This window comes from Salvia hispanica, chromosome 3 (genome assembly GCF_023119035.1).
Source record: "Salvia hispanica cultivar TCC Black 2014 chromosome 3, UniMelb_Shisp_WGS_1.0, whole genome shotgun sequence".
Taxonomy (NCBI): domain Eukaryota; kingdom Viridiplantae; phylum Streptophyta; class Magnoliopsida; order Lamiales; family Lamiaceae; genus Salvia; species Salvia hispanica.
The window spans coordinates 2,668,841-2,686,742 of record NC_062967.1 but is presented as its reverse complement, the minus strand read 5'-3'; the positions used below and the strand labels follow the sequence as shown (position 1 = coordinate 2,686,742).

Below are 17,902 nucleotides of genomic sequence, written 5' to 3'. Positions count from 1 at the left end.
TTCAAAAATCAATGGAAAAAAACGCCTATGCGATGCGTCCATGGCGTCGGCCTTTCACTCTGCTAAATTTAGAGAGAGAATGAGATGGATGAAAATAAAGTGATTTTTCGGTTCACGCCAATTCCCACTTTTCTGAACCTCATCAAAAAGCAAAAGGACGAAAAAGGAAAAGAGCATAAAATCGCAATTTCATGAAAATTTCTGCTTTAGATTATTCTCCAGTCTTTATTTCACTTCATATGGGGCACATCACTCCATACATCCGTTAAAGTAGAGATTTTGCATTTCTATAGCCCTCATTCTTCGCCTTTCTCTCTTATTTTCTTGAAAAAGGATTGAATTTTTAAACTTCGCGTGTTCTCTCTGTGTGGAAAGCAGATGCATTGACCCTCAAAGCTTTCAATTTCCCTCCCTTTCCTTTAATGCAGTGAACTGAATTTGCGATTGAGCTTCATATCAAAAGGAAATTTGTGATTACAGAGGCGTATTGCGTTAGTTGATTGAATGATTTAGAGAATGGGTGGTGGAATTGGGGGAGGGAGGGTGGAGGTGATTGCTGCGAAGGGGTGTTCGAGGCTGTTCATGGATTTCTCTTCCTCATTCAGAGGAATCTCGACGTTTTCTTTGGAGCCGCCCTCTCCGGCTGCCGCCGCAGTGCCAGAAACTCCGGTGAAAACCGTGAAAGCGAGAGGCCCTTTCTCCGGCCTTGTCATTTGCGTGACGGGGCTCTCTAAAGGTATGCATACTGCTACTAAATGTGTTTAGCTCTGTGATTTATATGTGTGTTGTATCAGTATTGTGATTGTTTTTGCTTAGTTTGGGAGTATGTATGTTGAGATTGATGAATTTAAATAAGTTCTATGCAGTCTCCATATAATTGAGAAGCTCTTCTTGCAATTTAGCTGTCCATAAAGGGAAGCAAGTGGCCATTTCAATCCCTTCTTTAGTTGACAGTGATGGTTGATCAACCTTGTTTTATTGTGGTTGAATCAAGCTGTTTTGTTAATTGGTGATCCCACTTTTTTTAAACCATTTGTGACTCTAAAATGTTTTCCCGTTGTGAAGAATTGTTGATGTCCTGTTAATAATTTAGTACATATATATCTTCTCAAATATTGTGTTCATTTGTAGAAACAAGGAAGCAGGTGAAGGAAGCAACGGAGAGATTGGGAGGTCAATACAGTCCTCATCTCCATCCCCATTGCACTCACTTGGTGGTTCAGATATCCTTTTTGTCTGTGCATGTTTTACTATTTAGGTTCAATAGCACTGTTATATTATCCTCGACTGCATTTGGCTATTACTGATATAGAAACAAGAGTTTTAATTTTGTGAATCTCCCATCAATTTATCTTGTGGTGAGATATTAGTTTTTTCTTCCTTTCGTTGCAGCAGATGAACATAATTATAACTAAATCCACTATTTTTAATTATTTAAGAATCCTGAGTATGGTTGTGTTACCCTTAACGTTTATTACAGCTTTCAAGGACGTAAGTTTGAGCATGCTATGCAACATGGAACTACAAATGGTTTACTCCTGGTAACAATTGGGTGGTTTGTGGATAGCGTCAAAAGGAATGGTAATAGTTCTGTCTTTCACATAATAATATTTCTGCATTTGTAGACTTTATAAGTTGCTACACATTGTGGTTACGGCCTTTATCCTTTAAACCCCATGACCAGAGTTAATTGTGTTTCCGGTTTTGATGTAGCCTGTTTCTAAGTGAGCTTCTTAAACTTCAAATATTCGTTTGAATAAAATTTATTTTGATAAGATACATTTATGCACCTGCTAATACTTATATACTGTGCCAAAGATAACGATAATATCTGTATCTCCCTGTACTGATACTGAGCATAGCAGGACTTTGTTTTTTCGTATATAGATATTTTGATTACTGGGAAACTAGAAAGATAACATATTCTGAACCTTTGGACACTAGATATTATGCTTCTCAGACTTGGTTGATGTGATATTCTCTACTGCATGCATTCTGTTTGAGCTACAATGGGTGGTAACCACTGGGTTTATTTCAGTTAGGCTGAGCGAAACACAGTACAGTGTTAATAGCATCGGAGATAATGGTCTAGCAAGTAATGACTCGAAACGGCTTGATCAGAACTCTGGTGCTGAAAATTCGTGTCTGCCTTCTGGTTTGCTTAAGCATAATAAACAACCCGAATTTTGTGGAGCTCCTGGCTCCCAGTTTTCAGAGAGGGAGAGTAAAAGATACACTACTTCATCATCCTTTTCCGGTCAATCCTTTTATGTTGATGTAGATGTACCTGCAGAACTTCTCAGTAAGGTAGGCTCGCAGTTGATTAAATCTATGGTCTCCGTTTGTTTTCCAATCGTACTGCCTCGTCTAAACTATTTTTAATGCATTTTGAGAAAACTGCATCAAATGTGTTCTTAGGTTTCCGTAGCTCTCTCTGCCGAAGGTGCTACCTTAGTGGACCAATGGTTTGTTGGCTGCAATGTTAATTATGTAGTATGTGAAGGACCTTCTGTACAAAAATATCTGGGACACTCGACCAACGTTGTAACAGTAAGTTCTCCAACGTTGGGCAGATTTTTGTTTTGATATTTTGGTTAGGATTGTGTGAATTCACCCGTTCTGTCCAGTAAAATTTAACATATCGTGCTCATGATGCCGTCTTTTTCTCCCCCTCAGCCACTATGGGTTCTAAAGTCTGCAAAAGAAAAATCTCTTCAAAGACTCGTCCATTTATCAACTGATCTAGCCAGGTATACTGGAGCAAGGGTTGATAACCTCCGGCATGATGTTTCTCACGAGGTCTGGACTAAATCTCTTAAAAGACTCTTCCATTATTACATTTACAATTACTTGATAACTCGAATTTTTTATATCCACAACCGTGTGAACTTGATAGATATAATTGGAGGTGGTTTGATCAGAATTTCCCCGAACTTATTCTGTATTTTATGGAATATAATGTTCAAATTGTTAAGGACATTCATTTTTTCTGTTTTTGAGTAGATGTTATATTCCTTTCCGTTTGAGTTTTCAATTGAAATCTTTTCAGGGAGTGAGTAGGGTGACTTGTTCTGCTGATAAAGCCAGTCATGAAACAAGGCAAATAAAGGTGACCCTAGCCAAAGATGGTGTCAGAAAGCGTCGGAACCGTCAAATGCAGGTTGATATTTTTCCTTGAACTCATTGATAAAAGGATATGGTTAATCTGGTGATGACTTGGTGGTGGTATTATGATTGCAGACATGCCAGACTCCAATACGGCCAATAACGCCAGGCAGTCTTTTGGATTCAATTTGCTGGTCAGTGTCCGAGCCAACCTCGACTGCATCCATTTATACAGAGTCCTCAAGTGTCGAGAATGGCGCTGAAGACCAGCCACCCGTGTTCTTTGATGCCAAAGAAGATGGAAAAGAATCCGAATCTTCATTTGTGAACTTATCCCGACCTCTCACAGAAAGGTTAGCTAAAACTCTTCGCTACTCTTATACGAAAATCATTTTCTATCGCCTTATATTCTGTGTACTACAAACTTGAAAAGTACTGCTCTATCTCATAGCTTTTCATACATGTTAAATGTGCAGTGAGAAGACCGAGTTAATACTAAAAGGCCCTTTCCTTACGATCATGTTCCCTGTCGACCGGTTCTCTGAGATGGGCCCTAGTTCGAGAACATTTTTCAGCAACAAAGGGTTTACATGTTTGCAGGTGTTAGATTATATCTATGCATTTTATCAGGTATGCTTTTTTCTTGGTATCTTATGATTCAATGATGCAATGCAGTGATCTTACTATATATCACTTGATTTTTAGGAGAATATGTCTAATGAGGAAATAGAAGTTGCCATCTACACAGACTCGAGGCATGCTGACCGGCTCAGGTCCATCTACTCGAGCAAGGAAACAGCAGAGTGCGGTCATATAGAATTCAGACGGATTGATTTTCTTGGCAGTCGGAGGAGTTTTGAAATGTTGAAACGCGTTCAAGGTGACAGTAACAGTAACCTCTACGAGTTATTGATCAGAGCGTGAGCTCCGTAAGCCCTCTCCGAATATCCCATCAGTTTCTGCTAACATATGATCAGTTTGAAACAGGGATATAAAATCTGTATATGTTCATAATATCAGCCAAGTTGTGTTTCACATTGTCAAAATGTAGTTTTAAGTTTTTTATTTGTGTTTCTTGCTGAATTAGTTGTTGATGATAATTCAAGATACATGTTATACTCTTTTATTCAAAAAAATAATGTTGACATCGTCTTCAGTTTGATTTCTTTAATTGGTTCAATACTATTGTCATAATGTGTATCACAATCAATCATCATTACATTTTTATTTTCATTTTTATTTTGCATTTCTAAGTTGGGCTAGAAAGTAAGCCCAATACAAGATATCAAACTCAAATCTCATGTATATGTCCAAATCAAGACATGACTAACCCTAAAGAGAAGAGAAAACTTTCGAACTCACATTTTGAGAAGTTGAAAGTTGAGAATACATATAAATTAATGTGCCAAATTAATTCTAAAAATATTTATATAGTAGTTTTCATAAATATTTTAAACAATAATTATGTATGAGTAATAATTGTAATGTAAGTATTTAATATGTGAACAAGGCGTAGCTCAAGTGGCTAAGCCGATGCATCAATAATACTCTCCTTAATTAGAGGTTTTAGGTTCAATCTTACATCACCAAATGCAAACCTATACATACTCTATGTGTAGTTTTTTTTAATAAAAATCAATCAAACAAAAAGTTTGATAGCAACGTTTCATTTATGGAAACACTAGCATCGTGGATAAATGTCGTTCAATAGTTCCTAATTAATTAGTTTAATCATGTAATTGTGTATTAATCATATAAACAGAGAAGTGTCAAGCTCAACCACTCTTTGCGCAATGATAATTTAATTGGAGTATAGTTTGCACAATTTATTCGGTAAGAAAAAGAATGATCTAGCATATAAATGTATTGCATATAGTAAAAAAAATTCAACCAAAATAATTTCTTATTCAATAAAAACTACTTATTGGTTATGAATTAGTACAAAATAAAGTGATTTTCCGTTAAATCTAGTAATGAGTTACTATAACCCTACTTATGAAATGATATTCAAGCTCAACCTAAATTCATTTAGCTAAAAGAATAAAGTCTGATTTATATAATTGGATAAATATGAGATCAAATATTTTTATTGAATTCCTCACCCTTGCCAGGAATATCGAATCGAGCCACATAGACTTGACATTTTGACTAAAATCTTGCCTTACATTACACACTTATTAATTTGGTGGTCGAATGTTGTTGAGACTCAAAACCGGATTGATAACACTTTCCTGTCCCATCTCATATCTTATAGAGCTATAGCCCTTCTAAAATCCCATCAATAGCCATTTTCCTTCTCTGACCAACACTTTGATTTTGATTTGATGGTAAAGATTTCAATTCAAGAAACACACTAATCACAAGTAACCACATGATTTCTTCTCTCCACCTCTCACTGAAAACCCTAATTTCAAGATTACTGGAAACCTACTAACCCTATCCACAAGAATGAATAAATTACTGAGTTTCATCACTTCAATTGCAAGGATATAGAGAGACCAAAAGACAACAAGGTGAAACCAAGAGAATAACAATTAAACCAAAAAAATTTAATCTTTTACCTTTATTTATTACAGTTGGCTAGGCTTTGTCAACAGACCGTAATTCCTTAAACGGCTGTCTTTTGCTGAGTTTTTCGAAAGTTTCTTGTCCCTCATTCCTACAAAGGGAAAATGCCATTGCATACCCCTCATATTCTTATCAATTTCCCATCTCCTTCTTCAACATTAAAAGTGTTTCTCCTGGTGTGAAAAGGCCAAACAAGAGAGAGAAATAGAGAAAAAAAAGTGATCTTTGAAGATGGGGAGAGGTAAGATTGAGATCAAGAGGATTGAGAACTCAAGCAACAGGCAAGTCACCTACTCCAAAAGAAGAAATGGGATCATGAAAAAAGCTAAGGAGATCAGTGTTTTGTGCGATGCTCATGTTTCTGTCATCATCTTCGCCAACTCCGGCAAGATGCACGATTTCTGCAGCCCCTCCACTACGTATGTTGTGTGTGTGTTTTTTTGTTTAGTTTCTTGATTTTTCACTACCTAATTTCTATGTTTGTCTTTTACAGGCTTGTTGACATGTTGGATCAGTACCACAAACTGTCTGGAAAGAGGCTCTGGGATGCAAAACATGAGGTATTAAAATATCAAAAAATTTAGCCCTAGAATTCAAGAATTTGGCAAAACCAACATGGGTTTGTGCTAAAAGTGTGTAAAATGTCTCAAAGATTGGATTTTGTGAAAGATCTTTATATAGTTTGAGGGTTTCCATCTCTGGATCTATCCATGGCCCTTTCTGTTTCTGCTACAAGCTACCATTTTAGCACTTTTCCATGACAAAGAACTCCAAAAACTGCATAAGATGTTACATCTGTCAACAGATCTGGTAAAAAATTGTCATTCTCTCTCTTTCCTTTGGTTGCTAAAATTTGTGAAAGGAAAATTATGAATACTACTGCAGTTTCTTAGCACAAGAAAGGGAAATAAACTTATGTATTTATGTACCCTCAAATAGAGATTCAGTTGTAGGGCTCCCCTTTTTGTACTTGATGTGCTCCTTCTTGGCCTGTTGGTTCTTATCAAGATTTCAGTGGTTTTTTGATTGAATATATCATTAGCTTAACCTATAGATCTGCATATTTATGTTTATTTATTTATCATTTAAAAAGGATCTACTAACATAGTATTACTGTTGAAAAATGCAGCACTTGGACAATGAAATCAATCGAATCAAGAAAGAAAATGACAGCATGCAGATTCAATTGAGGTTGTAAGAATTTGGGGTTTTCTTTTTCCTCCCTTTTTTTATCTTGATGTTTCCCATCTTCCCATTTTTTTTTCTTGAAATTTAGAATATTTTTTTTGGCCCAGGCACCTGAAAGGAGAAGACATATCTAATTTGAATTACAAGGAGCTGATGGTGTTGGAGGAAGCCCTTGAAAATGGAATTACAACTCTCAAAGCCAAACAGGTCCTTATGATTACATACATATATTCGATAGGAGTATTAGTATTTTCTCAATGATTATGCATCTAAAATCTCCTTATTTTCTTTTTTACTGTGACAGATGGAGTTTGTGCGGATGATGAGGAAACATGTATAAACATCACACCACATTCTCTCAATTTTTCATTTCAATAGTATTGGATATAATTTTACTCACTTTTTTCCACACATGTTATGTATGTCTACTAATGTTTGTGTTACTAAAAATAATTCCAGAATGAAATGATGGAGGAGGAGAACCAGAACCTTCTATTCAAGCTGGTAAGCTTCTTAATTAATACATATATCTGAAATTGTGCCATTTGATTGAGAAAAAGATTGAGAAAAATGTTGAATTTTGTGATGAGCAGCGGCAGATGCATCTGGATCCGATGGATGATAACGTGATGGAGGCGCAGGGCGTGTACGATCAGCAAGTCGCAGACTATGAAGCTCAGCAGCAGATGCCCTTTGCCTTTCGCGTGCAGCCGATGCAGCCCAATCTGCAGGAGCGTTTCTAAGAGCTCCCTACTTACCTTAAAATTTACAAATAACTACACAACTTGGGATTTTAGTTGATGTTTGTGGAAGACTACTACTGTAATGTAATGTGTTAATTTGTTGGTTGTCTAAGAGTGTGTTGTGAGTGGTGGTGGCTGTCTTGTTCAAGCCTAACTACACTATTCTCTCCTAGTATGTTGTTGTGACTTGTAAGAAGACTTTGTCATGAACTAGTAGTGTGCTTTATCATGAGTTTGCATATCTATTTGTGATAATGCTGTTTGTGTTTTTTCTTTTCACTCCACAAATTCTAGGGTTTGATGTTTATGTTTATGTTTTTTCCCCCTTGCAAATGAATCAGTGATCAAAAGGTATTTTTCATGACCCAAAATACTATAGGGCCCAAAAGCACATAATTTGATACTCACGTCCATGAAAAATAGGTCCATTGCTGGACAACATGTGTTTTAACGAGAAACTGGTAAAATAAGAAAGAAAAGAAAAAAAGTGGGTAAAGTATCGTATGAGTGAATGAGAAAAAATGGGTAGCGTGTGAGAGAAATTCTTTTTTTTTTTAAATGAGATTATTTTTCGTATTCACCCAGAAAAGGAAAATAAGACTATTTTTCATTAACAGATAGAATGTTTATTAAACATAATAGTAGACCCAAATTTGAAAATTCAGCCCGAAATTTCTATATACAAGTGACATGGCCGTTGTTTATGATTAATATTGTTCCTTTTGTAGTAGGTAAGTATGAATATTTCAAAGTAAGAGATCTATTTCTTGTTGGATTTACAAATTTTCATTTTGATTTTTTTATTTGTGTAGGTTTTTTAGTGTTACGTCACTACTCACTAGCTAACTAGATTATTAATTAGTTATTGGTCTTTTTTTTAATCTACCTTTATAGGAGTAGTTTTTATCGGATAGGCTGAAAGCCCATAGATCACAATTAAGCTCTTGGGCTACATATAAAAAACACTGGGCCTTTATACCTAAAAAAACTGGCTTTCCGATATTCATTTTATTATTGCATGACATTTCATAGAAATAAATGTTTTATTAATATAAATTATTCTACTTATAACCTTTATGGGTTTGTATGTTACTTCAAATAACAAATAATCAAGATGTTAATAAATGGTGGGCCCAAATGGTTTTAGTGGCCCATTGAACCTTAAAAGGTGTTTAAGGGCCCATTTAAAAGCTTATTACACAAAGTCAGCATGGCCTACTAACTCAGTAATTATGCTTTTGTGCTACTCTCCGTAAACATAAAAAGAAAGTAATTAAAAGCAATCTTTTTCTTTTTTGAGTGAATAAAAGCAATCTTTTTATGGCACTTAGAATTGTTGGATAAAAATCTTTCACATTTTTTAGCAATCATTGACTATCACAGTTGTTAGTTTAAGATAAAAATCAAACCCATTTTTTATTAGTCTATAATGGTATGTGTTTGGGGGGCCATATGGATTTAAAGTCACGGTTTAAAGGTGTCCAAAGTTTCTTTCACTACATGCATGAATTTGAGAGCTTTTCAATTGATGTAGAATTTATATGATGATGTGACAATTATTAATTGTCTTCATCCTCTGTCTCTTTTATTAATGCTAGGCTCTTTTCAAATTTAAAGAGATTTTCAAGGTTTCAAAATACCTTTGATTCATGAATCATGATAGATCACTATGGTCCAATTAAGTAGATTTAGCTAGAGCCTACTTTCATTACACATGCATGTAAATGTTTCTAGAGTTTGTCGAAAATTATATTCGACCCTATAGTAGATCTTTAGAGATGTTGTCGACTCCATAGGCGGTTCAATTCAAAATAAAAGGGAAAATGATGGAATTTAATGAGATATATGAATTGATTAGTAGAGAATATGTGGTAAAGAATTTAGCTTGCGAATTTGAAAGAGAAAATAGCATATAAAAGATGAAGTTAGAGAAGATGGTTAAGTGTCACATTGCTTTTTTTTCTTGGAAAAAGGGGGAATGTGGAGGAATAATTTAGTATTTTCAGTTATCACAAATGCAGTCAACTTTTTTGTGTGTCTTTTTTTTTTTCATTTGTGTTAGTATTTGCCAGATTCAAATTGTACGAGATATTCTGATAGTACTGTTTTGCAAATATATAAAACAGCTCAGTGTAATTATTTAGGGAGATCAACTAGGAAAATACGACATTTATGACCATTTGTGTGTCTTTAATTGTTTTTTCAATGTTTACTAATTATATGTGTTCTCTCTGAATCTGTAGTTTGCACAATTATTAGAAAATAATTTCGTTTTTTTATCTGTCTGTATATATACACGTGTATGTGATTATCACAAAATAAATTTACTTGCGAGTCTCTATCAATATTTTTTTCTACGTTTGTCCTACTAATATTAAGTGGTTTCGTTAGTCATTGTGTATAATGCAGATTCTCATATGTTCGTCCAAGCTCGCAACCAATCCACCAATTTCAACGACACGGTCGCATCTATTTGGAGCAACCGACGCCCTTGGCAGCCGAATGTCGGCCGACTTCAAGTGAATCAATTCATCGAAGCCATAGAATTGGTGAAATGAGGATAATACAAAGAAGTGGAGGTGTGTATAAACAAAGCACATGAATCAATTTTTGTAAAGCCTGCTTAAAGGGAAGCAAGAATCTCCCTAAAAGCGAAATAATGGAGTGTAGCAGCAGACATTAATCAATTTCTGGTGCTCACTTTTTGACCACTTCTCTCTCTCCTTGTGTATGCAGCCCAATGAGGAGGTCAATGAAAAAGACTCCAAAAGAATGTTGTTATCTTAAAAGCTTTGGAATCCAATGTGAACTTGGATTTCTTAAGCACCTTAAATCTCTTTTCATTTCATATAATATACATCTTTCAACTCAATTATTAAAGCCGTAGCTCAAACCAGTTTTAGTCTTAATCAATCTTATCAATTCGGCAATAACATATATAGTGATACCATGAAATTGTATATAGTACATGTCAAATTCTAAAAGAAGTTGATATGCAAATGGTAATGTGTTTTCTAAATATATATAGAACTTAATAATAGTATTCGTTAATCTATAGATTAAATGATAAAGATGAGACACCAAAGATTCTCCTTAATGGAAAGACCATTAGTTTAATTTGCACCTACGTACGTACACATTATTCCAATTTTTGTATCTCTATTTATTTTTTAGGTATTAAGTATATATTCAAATTACTAATATAATCAAATGAATTTTCTTTTATTTTACAAGCGAACTAAAAATCATCAAAAATAAGGTGTTAATTTTTTTTTATTAATATTAATACCAAAAAACTGATTTCCAAAGCCTTAAAATCCTGACGAATATATACCGTACAAATTTATTACTATACATCAAGTATAGACTATACTTGATAGAAATGGTCCCTTAAATTTAATCACATATTGTTGGTTGATGGAGTAATAAACATACACACTTATTACTAGAAAAAAATGGGATCTTAAATTTTTTTAAGGACTCTTGGTCTTAACTTTATACGTACAATAAAAAAGGGCAATTTACCACAACTTTATCGAATTTATGGAATAAAATAAAACTGGTGGACACGTAGATATTAATTAGATCTCAAAACAGCAAGGAAAGTACATGACAATAATTAATATCTCAAACCAAACTACAATTACTACTAATAAAAGATTCAGCTCTGCGTACCATGAATTGACCTAATGCTCCCTAAAGTTCAAAAAAGGAAATTAAAATATTACAAAAGAAAAAAAGATGAAAATAGAAAATGACGAAATTCCAAAGTAGCTCCAAAAAGAAACATTCATCCTCGTCCTTTGTGCTCAAATCTTGATTTTCTCTTTCATTCGCTTCCAATTCTTGAACCTGAAAACACAAATCAAATTCAATTTAACCATTTAAATTAAATAGATATGTCCAAACAACGTAAGAATTGAAATATAATTATTTGGGGTGTTGTTTTTAAATCTCTACCCAAAAATGGAGAATCTGTTGAATTAGAACGAAGATTTGCTCCCGGTGTCTCTCGGTGCATTGCACCTAAAGCACTCCATCCTGCTCGCGAAATTGTGCTCGTTGCAACCCGGCCTGTGTGAAGCAACAGTATTAGTTCTCATCTCATGACATTAAAAAAACCATGTAATTCTATACTATTGTAAAAAAAAAATCAAATTTCATGCTATATATTGAAAGAGCAAATCCATATAGAATAGGGTCGAGTGATCTCGCTATAAGCCATAAGAGCTGGAAAAATTCATTAAATTTGGCCTTTGACTTTAGTGTGCGACAACTCATGAGTCCCTATCGCCCGTATCATTTTGGATGTTGGATAATTTTGGTTCTTTACCCAACATCCAACAAGAGTTTCGTTTCCTGGATCCGTCATCGTACATTTTTGTAAGTAAAATTGTACACTTGTATTACATTATAATACTAGTACACCATAATACTTAATTACATATTATGCACCAAAGACACGTGAATTTATTTACAAAAATTAGATATTAGTACTGTTCTATCATGCAACAAAACCGACTTAGTAACTAATTAAACACAAAAATCTTTAAATAGAAAGTTACAATGTGTAACTAACTAATTATTATTCTTACCTGGCGCAAATCCAGTCGCCGGATTTCCAGCCCGAGCGGCCCCCGGCGCCGGCCCCTCCGACTCCGAACCCGAAGGCACGGGCCCTCGACATCTCAGAGTCGAAGGCGGCGGGGCCGCTGTCGTCCTTGGCGGCCCCGCACTTGAAGCAGCTGGAGCGGCTGGCGAAGTTGTGGGCCCCGCAGTTGGCAATGGAGCAGTACCAGTCCCCGGGCCTCACGTCCGGGCCCGTGAACCCAAAGGCGACCGCAGCCGTGGCGGACCCTCTGCCCCCGAATCCTCCGTAGTCCGCCCTATCCCCGGGCCTCGGGTCCCCGCAGCGCTGGCACGAGTCCCTCCGCTGGAAATTGAGGTGCTGGCATGACCTGCAGTTCCAGTCTCCTGGCCTGTTCATTTTTTCTCCCTATACATATACAAACATACATAAAAAAAATTAGTCACATTTTCTCATCTCACAAATTAATTAACATGCATATATATGAAAATAAATAAATAAATAACGATTGAAGAAATTGATGTTGAGAAAGATAGAAAATCTTACTAGTACTAGGTTACAAATGAAGAGAGATAAATGAATAATAGGATGTGTGGGGAAAATGGTGGTGGTGAAGAAGGGTTATATATAGTGGGGAATGGGGCTCGAGAAGCGAGGAAATTCCTTTGCAAATATTCTTCACTTGTGGAACGGAATCACATAATTAAATTTAAATAACAAAAGAGAGAGGGAGGGAATATTATGGTGGTGGTGGTGCATCATTTGCAATAATTATGTATAATGAGAATATGGGATTCTGTAGTAAAGATGGTAAATATTTCGTGGAATTTGATAAAGCTTATCTGCCTATGCTTTTAAGGCTACTGGATTTTGGAGTTTCTCAACAAATTCGAGTACCCTTTGCTTTCCAGCAATGCCTTTCTTTTCAAATTTGCAAATCAAATAGCTATAAATTAATTCTAATTGGACTAATGAGTAATGAACCCTGGTTAATTAATAGTTAGCTTATTCAACTAATGTAACGGAGATTAAATTTGAAGAGAAAATGAAAACTGTAATTGATATTCAAATTTATTTAGAGGAAATTCAAATATATGTGCAGTTCGGATAAGCCAGAATATTTTGTACATGTGACAAAAGAAGACGACCGTTAATATTAATATTCGAAGCGAGAAAAAGAAGTAATTAGCATTTGTAATTGCCAGACAAATTGAATATTCCAAATCTTTTGCAATGACCCCATTTTATCTAATTGTCTCTCTTTCAATAATATACCCTCCAGACCAACTCTCCAGCAAGTCACTATATAACTTAAAAATTGTGATTCCTTTTTCTTTTATTTCTTTTGAATATTCTTGGTCTCGTACTTGAAGCTTGAGTTGTAATATGCCAAGTCAAATATATGCTACTACACTCTCAACTTTAATCACTTTAATTTAGACACTCACTAATTTTAGGACTAAATTTGTCATTTTATTACAAAACAGGCCTGCGAACTTAAATTGCTTTTTTTGTTGGTCTCATTCACTTTATGTAATTACAATCAATAATAATTTCAAAAAATTAGTGTTTAATCAATTATGAAAAACTTGTAAAATTGTGACATACCAAGGCCCTGGCTTCACCAAGAATAAAATATAGTAGGAGTGTATATTTATTTATTTTAATGTAAAAAAATAATGGAATTTTTTGGATGCAATGATAGAGTGCAGTGTGTCCACTCGTGTGTGTCAGATTTTAATAAAACTATCTGAAGCTGAAATCGAAGGAGTTGCATGGCTGGAACTCCCAAGGATGATGTTGGCCAGCAATTTTGAGTAAAAAAATATTTCTTTTTTTAATCCATTAAGGATGTATACTAATTATTATATTAAATGGGAAACTTAATTGGGAGTGTTTCAAAAATGAAAGAAAGTGAAAATGGTAGAGTTTCGATAAAGATAGTCGAAGCTGATGATGGAAGAGAATTGAAGTAGTCTTCGAGGTTCAATTTGACCATCTTTTCTTTTATTATCTTTTCTTTTTCCCTCTCTATACATTGCCATGGCTTTTTTGCTGTCACATTTTCTTTTGCCCTAATGATCTTTAATTATTTATACCCAGTTTGAATCCCCCCTTCCCCTCTCTCTCATGCAGTGAAATTAATCTAGTACTAATTAATTAATTAGTTGTTAATTATGTAATAATTGTATACTACCATTTATTATATACACATTATGGATTGAAGATATCATAATTTAATACTACTATAACAATGTTTTGAATGATTAATATATATGTATATATGGTGTATGCAGGTGGGAATTGGATTGGAAAGTGGGAAACTCCAAGAAACAAGAAATGGTAATAATGGAAATGGAAAGAAAAGAAACCCTAATTAAGATATGCATGAGCATATCACCCACCATTTTCTTGGGGAGTGTTAAAGAGAGCTGTTGCAAACTGTGAAAAAGCAAAAAGAAAGGAAAGGAAAGGAAAGGAAAGGGGGACTGATTCGATTCCTCTCTTTGGGAGATGCTTCTTAATTTTCATGCAACACCACCATCACAATATATATTAATTACTAGTATAATGACGTTACTATTTTCATGACCCTAAACTTGTTACTACATTTCTACTTTTACTAATGAAATTAACCATAAGCTGACTGTACATTTTTGCCTTATTGCATCTAAGTTATAACTATCCACTTGAAAGTGTAACAGATTCTAGTTTTATCGAAAATTAAACAGAAATTGTTAAGTAGTACTTGAAATTCATGAAGATCTAATAGTTTCCATTTTTATACGAGGTGATTTGTTATTATTAAATTAATAGTTATATAAAGGTAAGTAAGTGATTTTTCACAACTTGCAGTTATAGTATAGTCTAAAATTTCACCATTATGTTGGGTCACTTTAATTTTGATTATTTTGAGGTTTTCATAGTTCGCACTAACGTTGGAATTTGTTTGTATCAAACTAATGATAACATCGTTAATTAATTTGTAGTGAGAAAGCACTAATATTGCAATGAGCAAGTTGTAACTCTACACTGATAAATCTTATAGCTATGATGAAAAATTATAAGTATGCTACTATACTGTGATTGGTTCTAACCTTATTATATATAGATTTTATTATTGATATGGCAAAAGGAAACACTATAACAGGTAAAACTCAACTTTATAGTGAGTAATTTGTTGGAGCTTGTTGCTAAACTTGAAATAGTATGATGCTTCTGTATGCAATCTTTGACGTACTTACAGCAACAAACTAATGATAACCATGTTAATTTTTGTGAAGAGAAAATTCTAACACTATGATAATCAAATTGTATATTTATAATTTTTTCAATTGTAATTCAGTGAAGGCAGATTTACCATCTAAAATTTCGCACCTTCTATTATTTTCGCTCCCTTAGTATATGATTTGGATTTCGGACATTATTCATTTTATTATTCACTTTTGGGCGAGAACTAATCTATCTACAATTTTTTAACAATCACATCCACCATCCAAATTTTGATCCAACATGGTATTGTGTGAATTTTGTTTTAAACTTAGGTCTTTATTTACATCCTTAGTGTATGACTGTACAAGTGTATCCCTAGGTGTGTGTGTGTGTGTGTGTTGAAAATCAAATTAACTTAGTTTTGATTGCTAGAGCAAAAATATCTTTAGATGTAAGTTATCGACTTAGGGGAGTGTTAGAATGCCACCACTCCTTAAAATAACATCATACCACCATTCTTAGTTAATCATTTGTACACGTGGACGAATAATAAGCTGTCACGTAGCCAAAAAAAAATTTCAAGGATAAAAAAAGACGGCCAGCAATATTTAATACCTTATACAGTAATTTTTCTTGAACAACAATATCCAACACGTTAGACAACAATCTATAGCAATCTATAGATTGCTGTCTACCGTATTGAATATTGTTGTGTAGCGTTTATAATATTGTTGTATAAGTGGTGTCACGGTGTCATTTTAAGAGGAATTGTCATTTTAACATAAACCTATCGACTGATCCAAAATGTAGATATATATAACTGCACCATTATTTGGGACTTTAGACTTTAAAACGCAATCTTTAGTAGATACTCCACATTCTAGACATGTGTGATTGTATCCTAATCCAAGATGGCAGGTCTAATACTCTTTTTTTTTAGTCTTTTATCAACAAAATAAGTCATACTCGTATATATTTTTGTAATATCATATTTTAACAAGCTACATTGAATACTGGTGATTGGTGGATGTCCCCTTCCATCTATTCGGGCATTTGACCTTGTAAATGATCAAGAAATCTCATAGAAGTTTACCTTACTTAAGTAACAAATATTGCTGGATCAGAGCTTGACTATTTTAAAATTTAAAAAATAATTCCCTTCTACTTGAATTAAATAAATGATAAACCACATCTACATTTGACATTGCTAAAGACCTATATACAATACAATAAAAGAAACAGCATAAACTACACAGTCCTGTTAGCATAAAAATGCAGGCTGTTTAGGCAGAGGAAGAGCAGCTATGTTGTTGCCCGCCATGGCTACAAAACCGGCATGTCCAGGTGATCTGCAGCTCGTTCCTGCACGCATAGAATCCCAACCGGACGTACTTTTCTGCTTCACTGTCTGCGCATGAGTCAGCCTGCAGCGCCTCATCCAACAACTCAATGCTCCTCCCTTCTTTCCACAGCTTCCATGCCTAATTAGGTTCCCTTTCCCATCATGTTAAAACCATTTCCTTTTCCATGATTAATGAAACAAAAAAAACGAGTGACAAGTGACAACCGAAGCTTACATACATAGCCGAGCATATTCAGAGAGTGATCAGCCTAAAGAAGGAATATTCCTCTTGCCACTGATGATCTCTAGCACTATAATGCCAAAGCTAAACACATCCGATTTCTTCGAGAAATTTCCATCCATAGCGTATTCAGGCGACAAGTAACCTCTAAACACACAAAAAACAATATGTATGCATAATGCTCGACAAAAATGCAACTTCATACAATACACTTGGAACATGAGTTTCTTACTAGGTGCCTGCGATTTTGGTTGTCTTTGCACGAGCTCCGTTCTCACCATAAATCCTGGATATGCCAAAATCAGAGATCTTGGGGTTCATACCACCATCCAAGAGGATATTGCTCGCCTTGAGGTCGCGATGTATGACCCTCAGCCTTGAGTACTTGTGCAGGTACAGAATGCCCTGCGCGATTCCTTCAATGATTTGAACCCGAGTCTTCCAATCCACTAATGATTGTTTGGATTCATCTGCAGCAGAGGAAATTGTTCAGCTACCAGTTTTTTGCAATTGACGAGATATATTCTTGAATACATACCAAAGATGAAAGAATCCAAACTTCTGTTGATCATGTGTTCATACACTAATATGTATTCTTCCCCTTGAATGCAACAGCCTAGGAGTTTGACAAGATTCCTGTGTTGAAGCCTTGAGATTACTACGACTTCGTTCCTGAATTCCTTGGCTCCTTAAAGCCTTTTCACCGCGATTTCTTGGCCACTCGGGAGCTTGCCCTGATCAACGAGAGAGAAATCAATTGCAACACTCTGGTGTTGGAAAATAATTCAACAGAGTAATCACAAATGGTGAAACACTGAAACTTCACCTTGTAAACAGGTCAAAAGCTGCATTCACGACGCTTGTTGTTCACTGAAAATATCCATACAAATAGTCAAGAAATCACAATGAAACAT

The 17,902-nt window shown here is 34.8% G+C and overlaps 3 protein-coding genes and 1 long non-coding RNA gene across 6 annotated transcripts; 2 read left to right on the top strand and 2 right to left on the bottom strand.

The window, feature by feature from the left end:
• Positions 1–4,261, top strand: LOC125211465. The gene is made up of 10 exons (XM_048111272.1): positions 1–736; positions 1,132–1,223; positions 1,479–1,581; positions 2,039–2,307; positions 2,419–2,550; positions 2,677–2,799; positions 3,050–3,160; positions 3,241–3,458; positions 3,582–3,735; positions 3,811–4,261. The coding sequence occupies exons 1-10, from the start codon at positions 517–519 to the stop codon at positions 4,027–4,029; spliced, it is 1,641 nt and encodes a 546-aa protein (XP_047967229.1). The 5' UTR covers positions 1–516; the 3' UTR covers positions 4,030–4,261.
• Positions 4,262–5,814: 1,553 nt separating this feature from the next.
• LOC125216881 (floral homeotic protein GLOBOSA) lies at positions 5,815–7,857 on the top strand. Its single transcript, XM_048118663.1, has 7 exons — positions 5,815–6,092; positions 6,167–6,233; positions 6,803–6,864; positions 6,969–7,068; positions 7,166–7,195; positions 7,321–7,365; positions 7,455–7,857. Exons 1-7 carry the CDS (start codon positions 5,905–5,907, stop codon positions 7,602–7,604), a joined length of 642 nt encoding a protein of 213 aa, XP_047974620.1. The 5' UTR covers positions 5,815–5,904; the 3' UTR covers positions 7,605–7,857.
• A 3,296-nt stretch (positions 7,858–11,153) lies between these two features.
• LOC125215488 (transcription initiation factor TFIID subunit 15) lies at positions 11,154–12,853 on the bottom strand. Of its 2 annotated transcripts, none has more exons than XM_048116911.1 (4): positions 12,745–12,853; positions 12,200–12,600; positions 11,565–11,678; positions 11,154–11,456 (listed from the first exon to the last, which is right to left on the bottom strand). In XM_048116911.1, exons 2-3 carry the CDS (start codon positions 12,589–12,591, stop codon positions 11,588–11,590), a joined length of 483 nt encoding a protein of 160 aa, XP_047972868.1. In that variant the 5' UTR covers positions 12,592–12,600; positions 12,745–12,853; the 3' UTR covers positions 11,154–11,456; positions 11,565–11,587. The 2 variants fall into 2 exon arrangements, with proteins under 2 accessions (XP_047972868.1, XP_047972869.1); XM_048116912.1 differs by having other exon boundaries at positions 12,739–12,771.
• Positions 12,854–16,598: 3,745 nt separating this feature from the next.
• On the bottom strand, positions 16,599–17,902 carry LOC125210621. 2 transcript variants are annotated; one of them, XR_007174388.1, is made up of 5 exons: positions 17,815–17,902; positions 17,527–17,722; positions 17,221–17,458; positions 16,983–17,135; positions 16,599–16,886 (listed from the first exon to the last, which is right to left on the bottom strand). It is a non-coding gene; the product is annotated as an uncharacterized LOC125210621 (long non-coding RNA). The 2 variants fall into 2 exon arrangements; XR_007174387.1 differs by having other exon boundaries at positions 16,599–17,135.

What these genes read in the sequence shown, in the direction of transcription:
- LOC125215488 (XM_048116911.1), bottom strand. Translation starts at nt 12,591, where the DNA reads ATGAACAGGCCAGGAGACTGGAACTGCAGGTCATGCCAGCACCTCAAT. An exon ending in GGCGACTGGATTTGCGCCAG is followed by an intron (nt 11,679 to 12,199) that starts GTAAGAATAATA and finishes TGCTTCACACAG; the next exon opens with GCCGGGTTGCAACGAGCACA.
- LOC125216881 (XM_048118663.1), top strand. Translation starts at nt 5,905, where the DNA reads ATGGGGAGAGGTAAGATTGAGATCAAGAGGATTGAGAACTCAAGCAAC. An exon ending in TCTGGGATGCAAAACATGAG is followed by an intron (nt 6,234 to 6,802) that starts GTATTAAAATAT and finishes TGAAAAATGCAG; the next exon opens with CACTTGGACAATGAAATCAA. An exon ending in AGCATGCAGATTCAATTGAG is followed by an intron (nt 6,865 to 6,968) that starts GTTGTAAGAATT and finishes TTTTTGGCCCAG; the next exon opens with GCACCTGAAAGGAGAAGACA.
- LOC125211465 (XM_048111272.1), top strand. Translation starts at nt 517, where the DNA reads ATGGGTGGTGGAATTGGGGGAGGGAGGGTGGAGGTGATTGCTGCGAAG. An exon ending in CTGCAGAACTTCTCAGTAAG is followed by an intron (nt 2,308 to 2,418) that starts GTAGGCTCGCAG and finishes ATGTGTTCTTAG; the next exon opens with GTTTCCGTAGCTCTCTCTGC. An exon ending in ACTCGACCAACGTTGTAACA is followed by an intron (nt 2,551 to 2,676) that starts GTAAGTTCTCCA and finishes TCTCCCCCTCAG; the next exon opens with CCACTATGGGTTCTAAAGTC.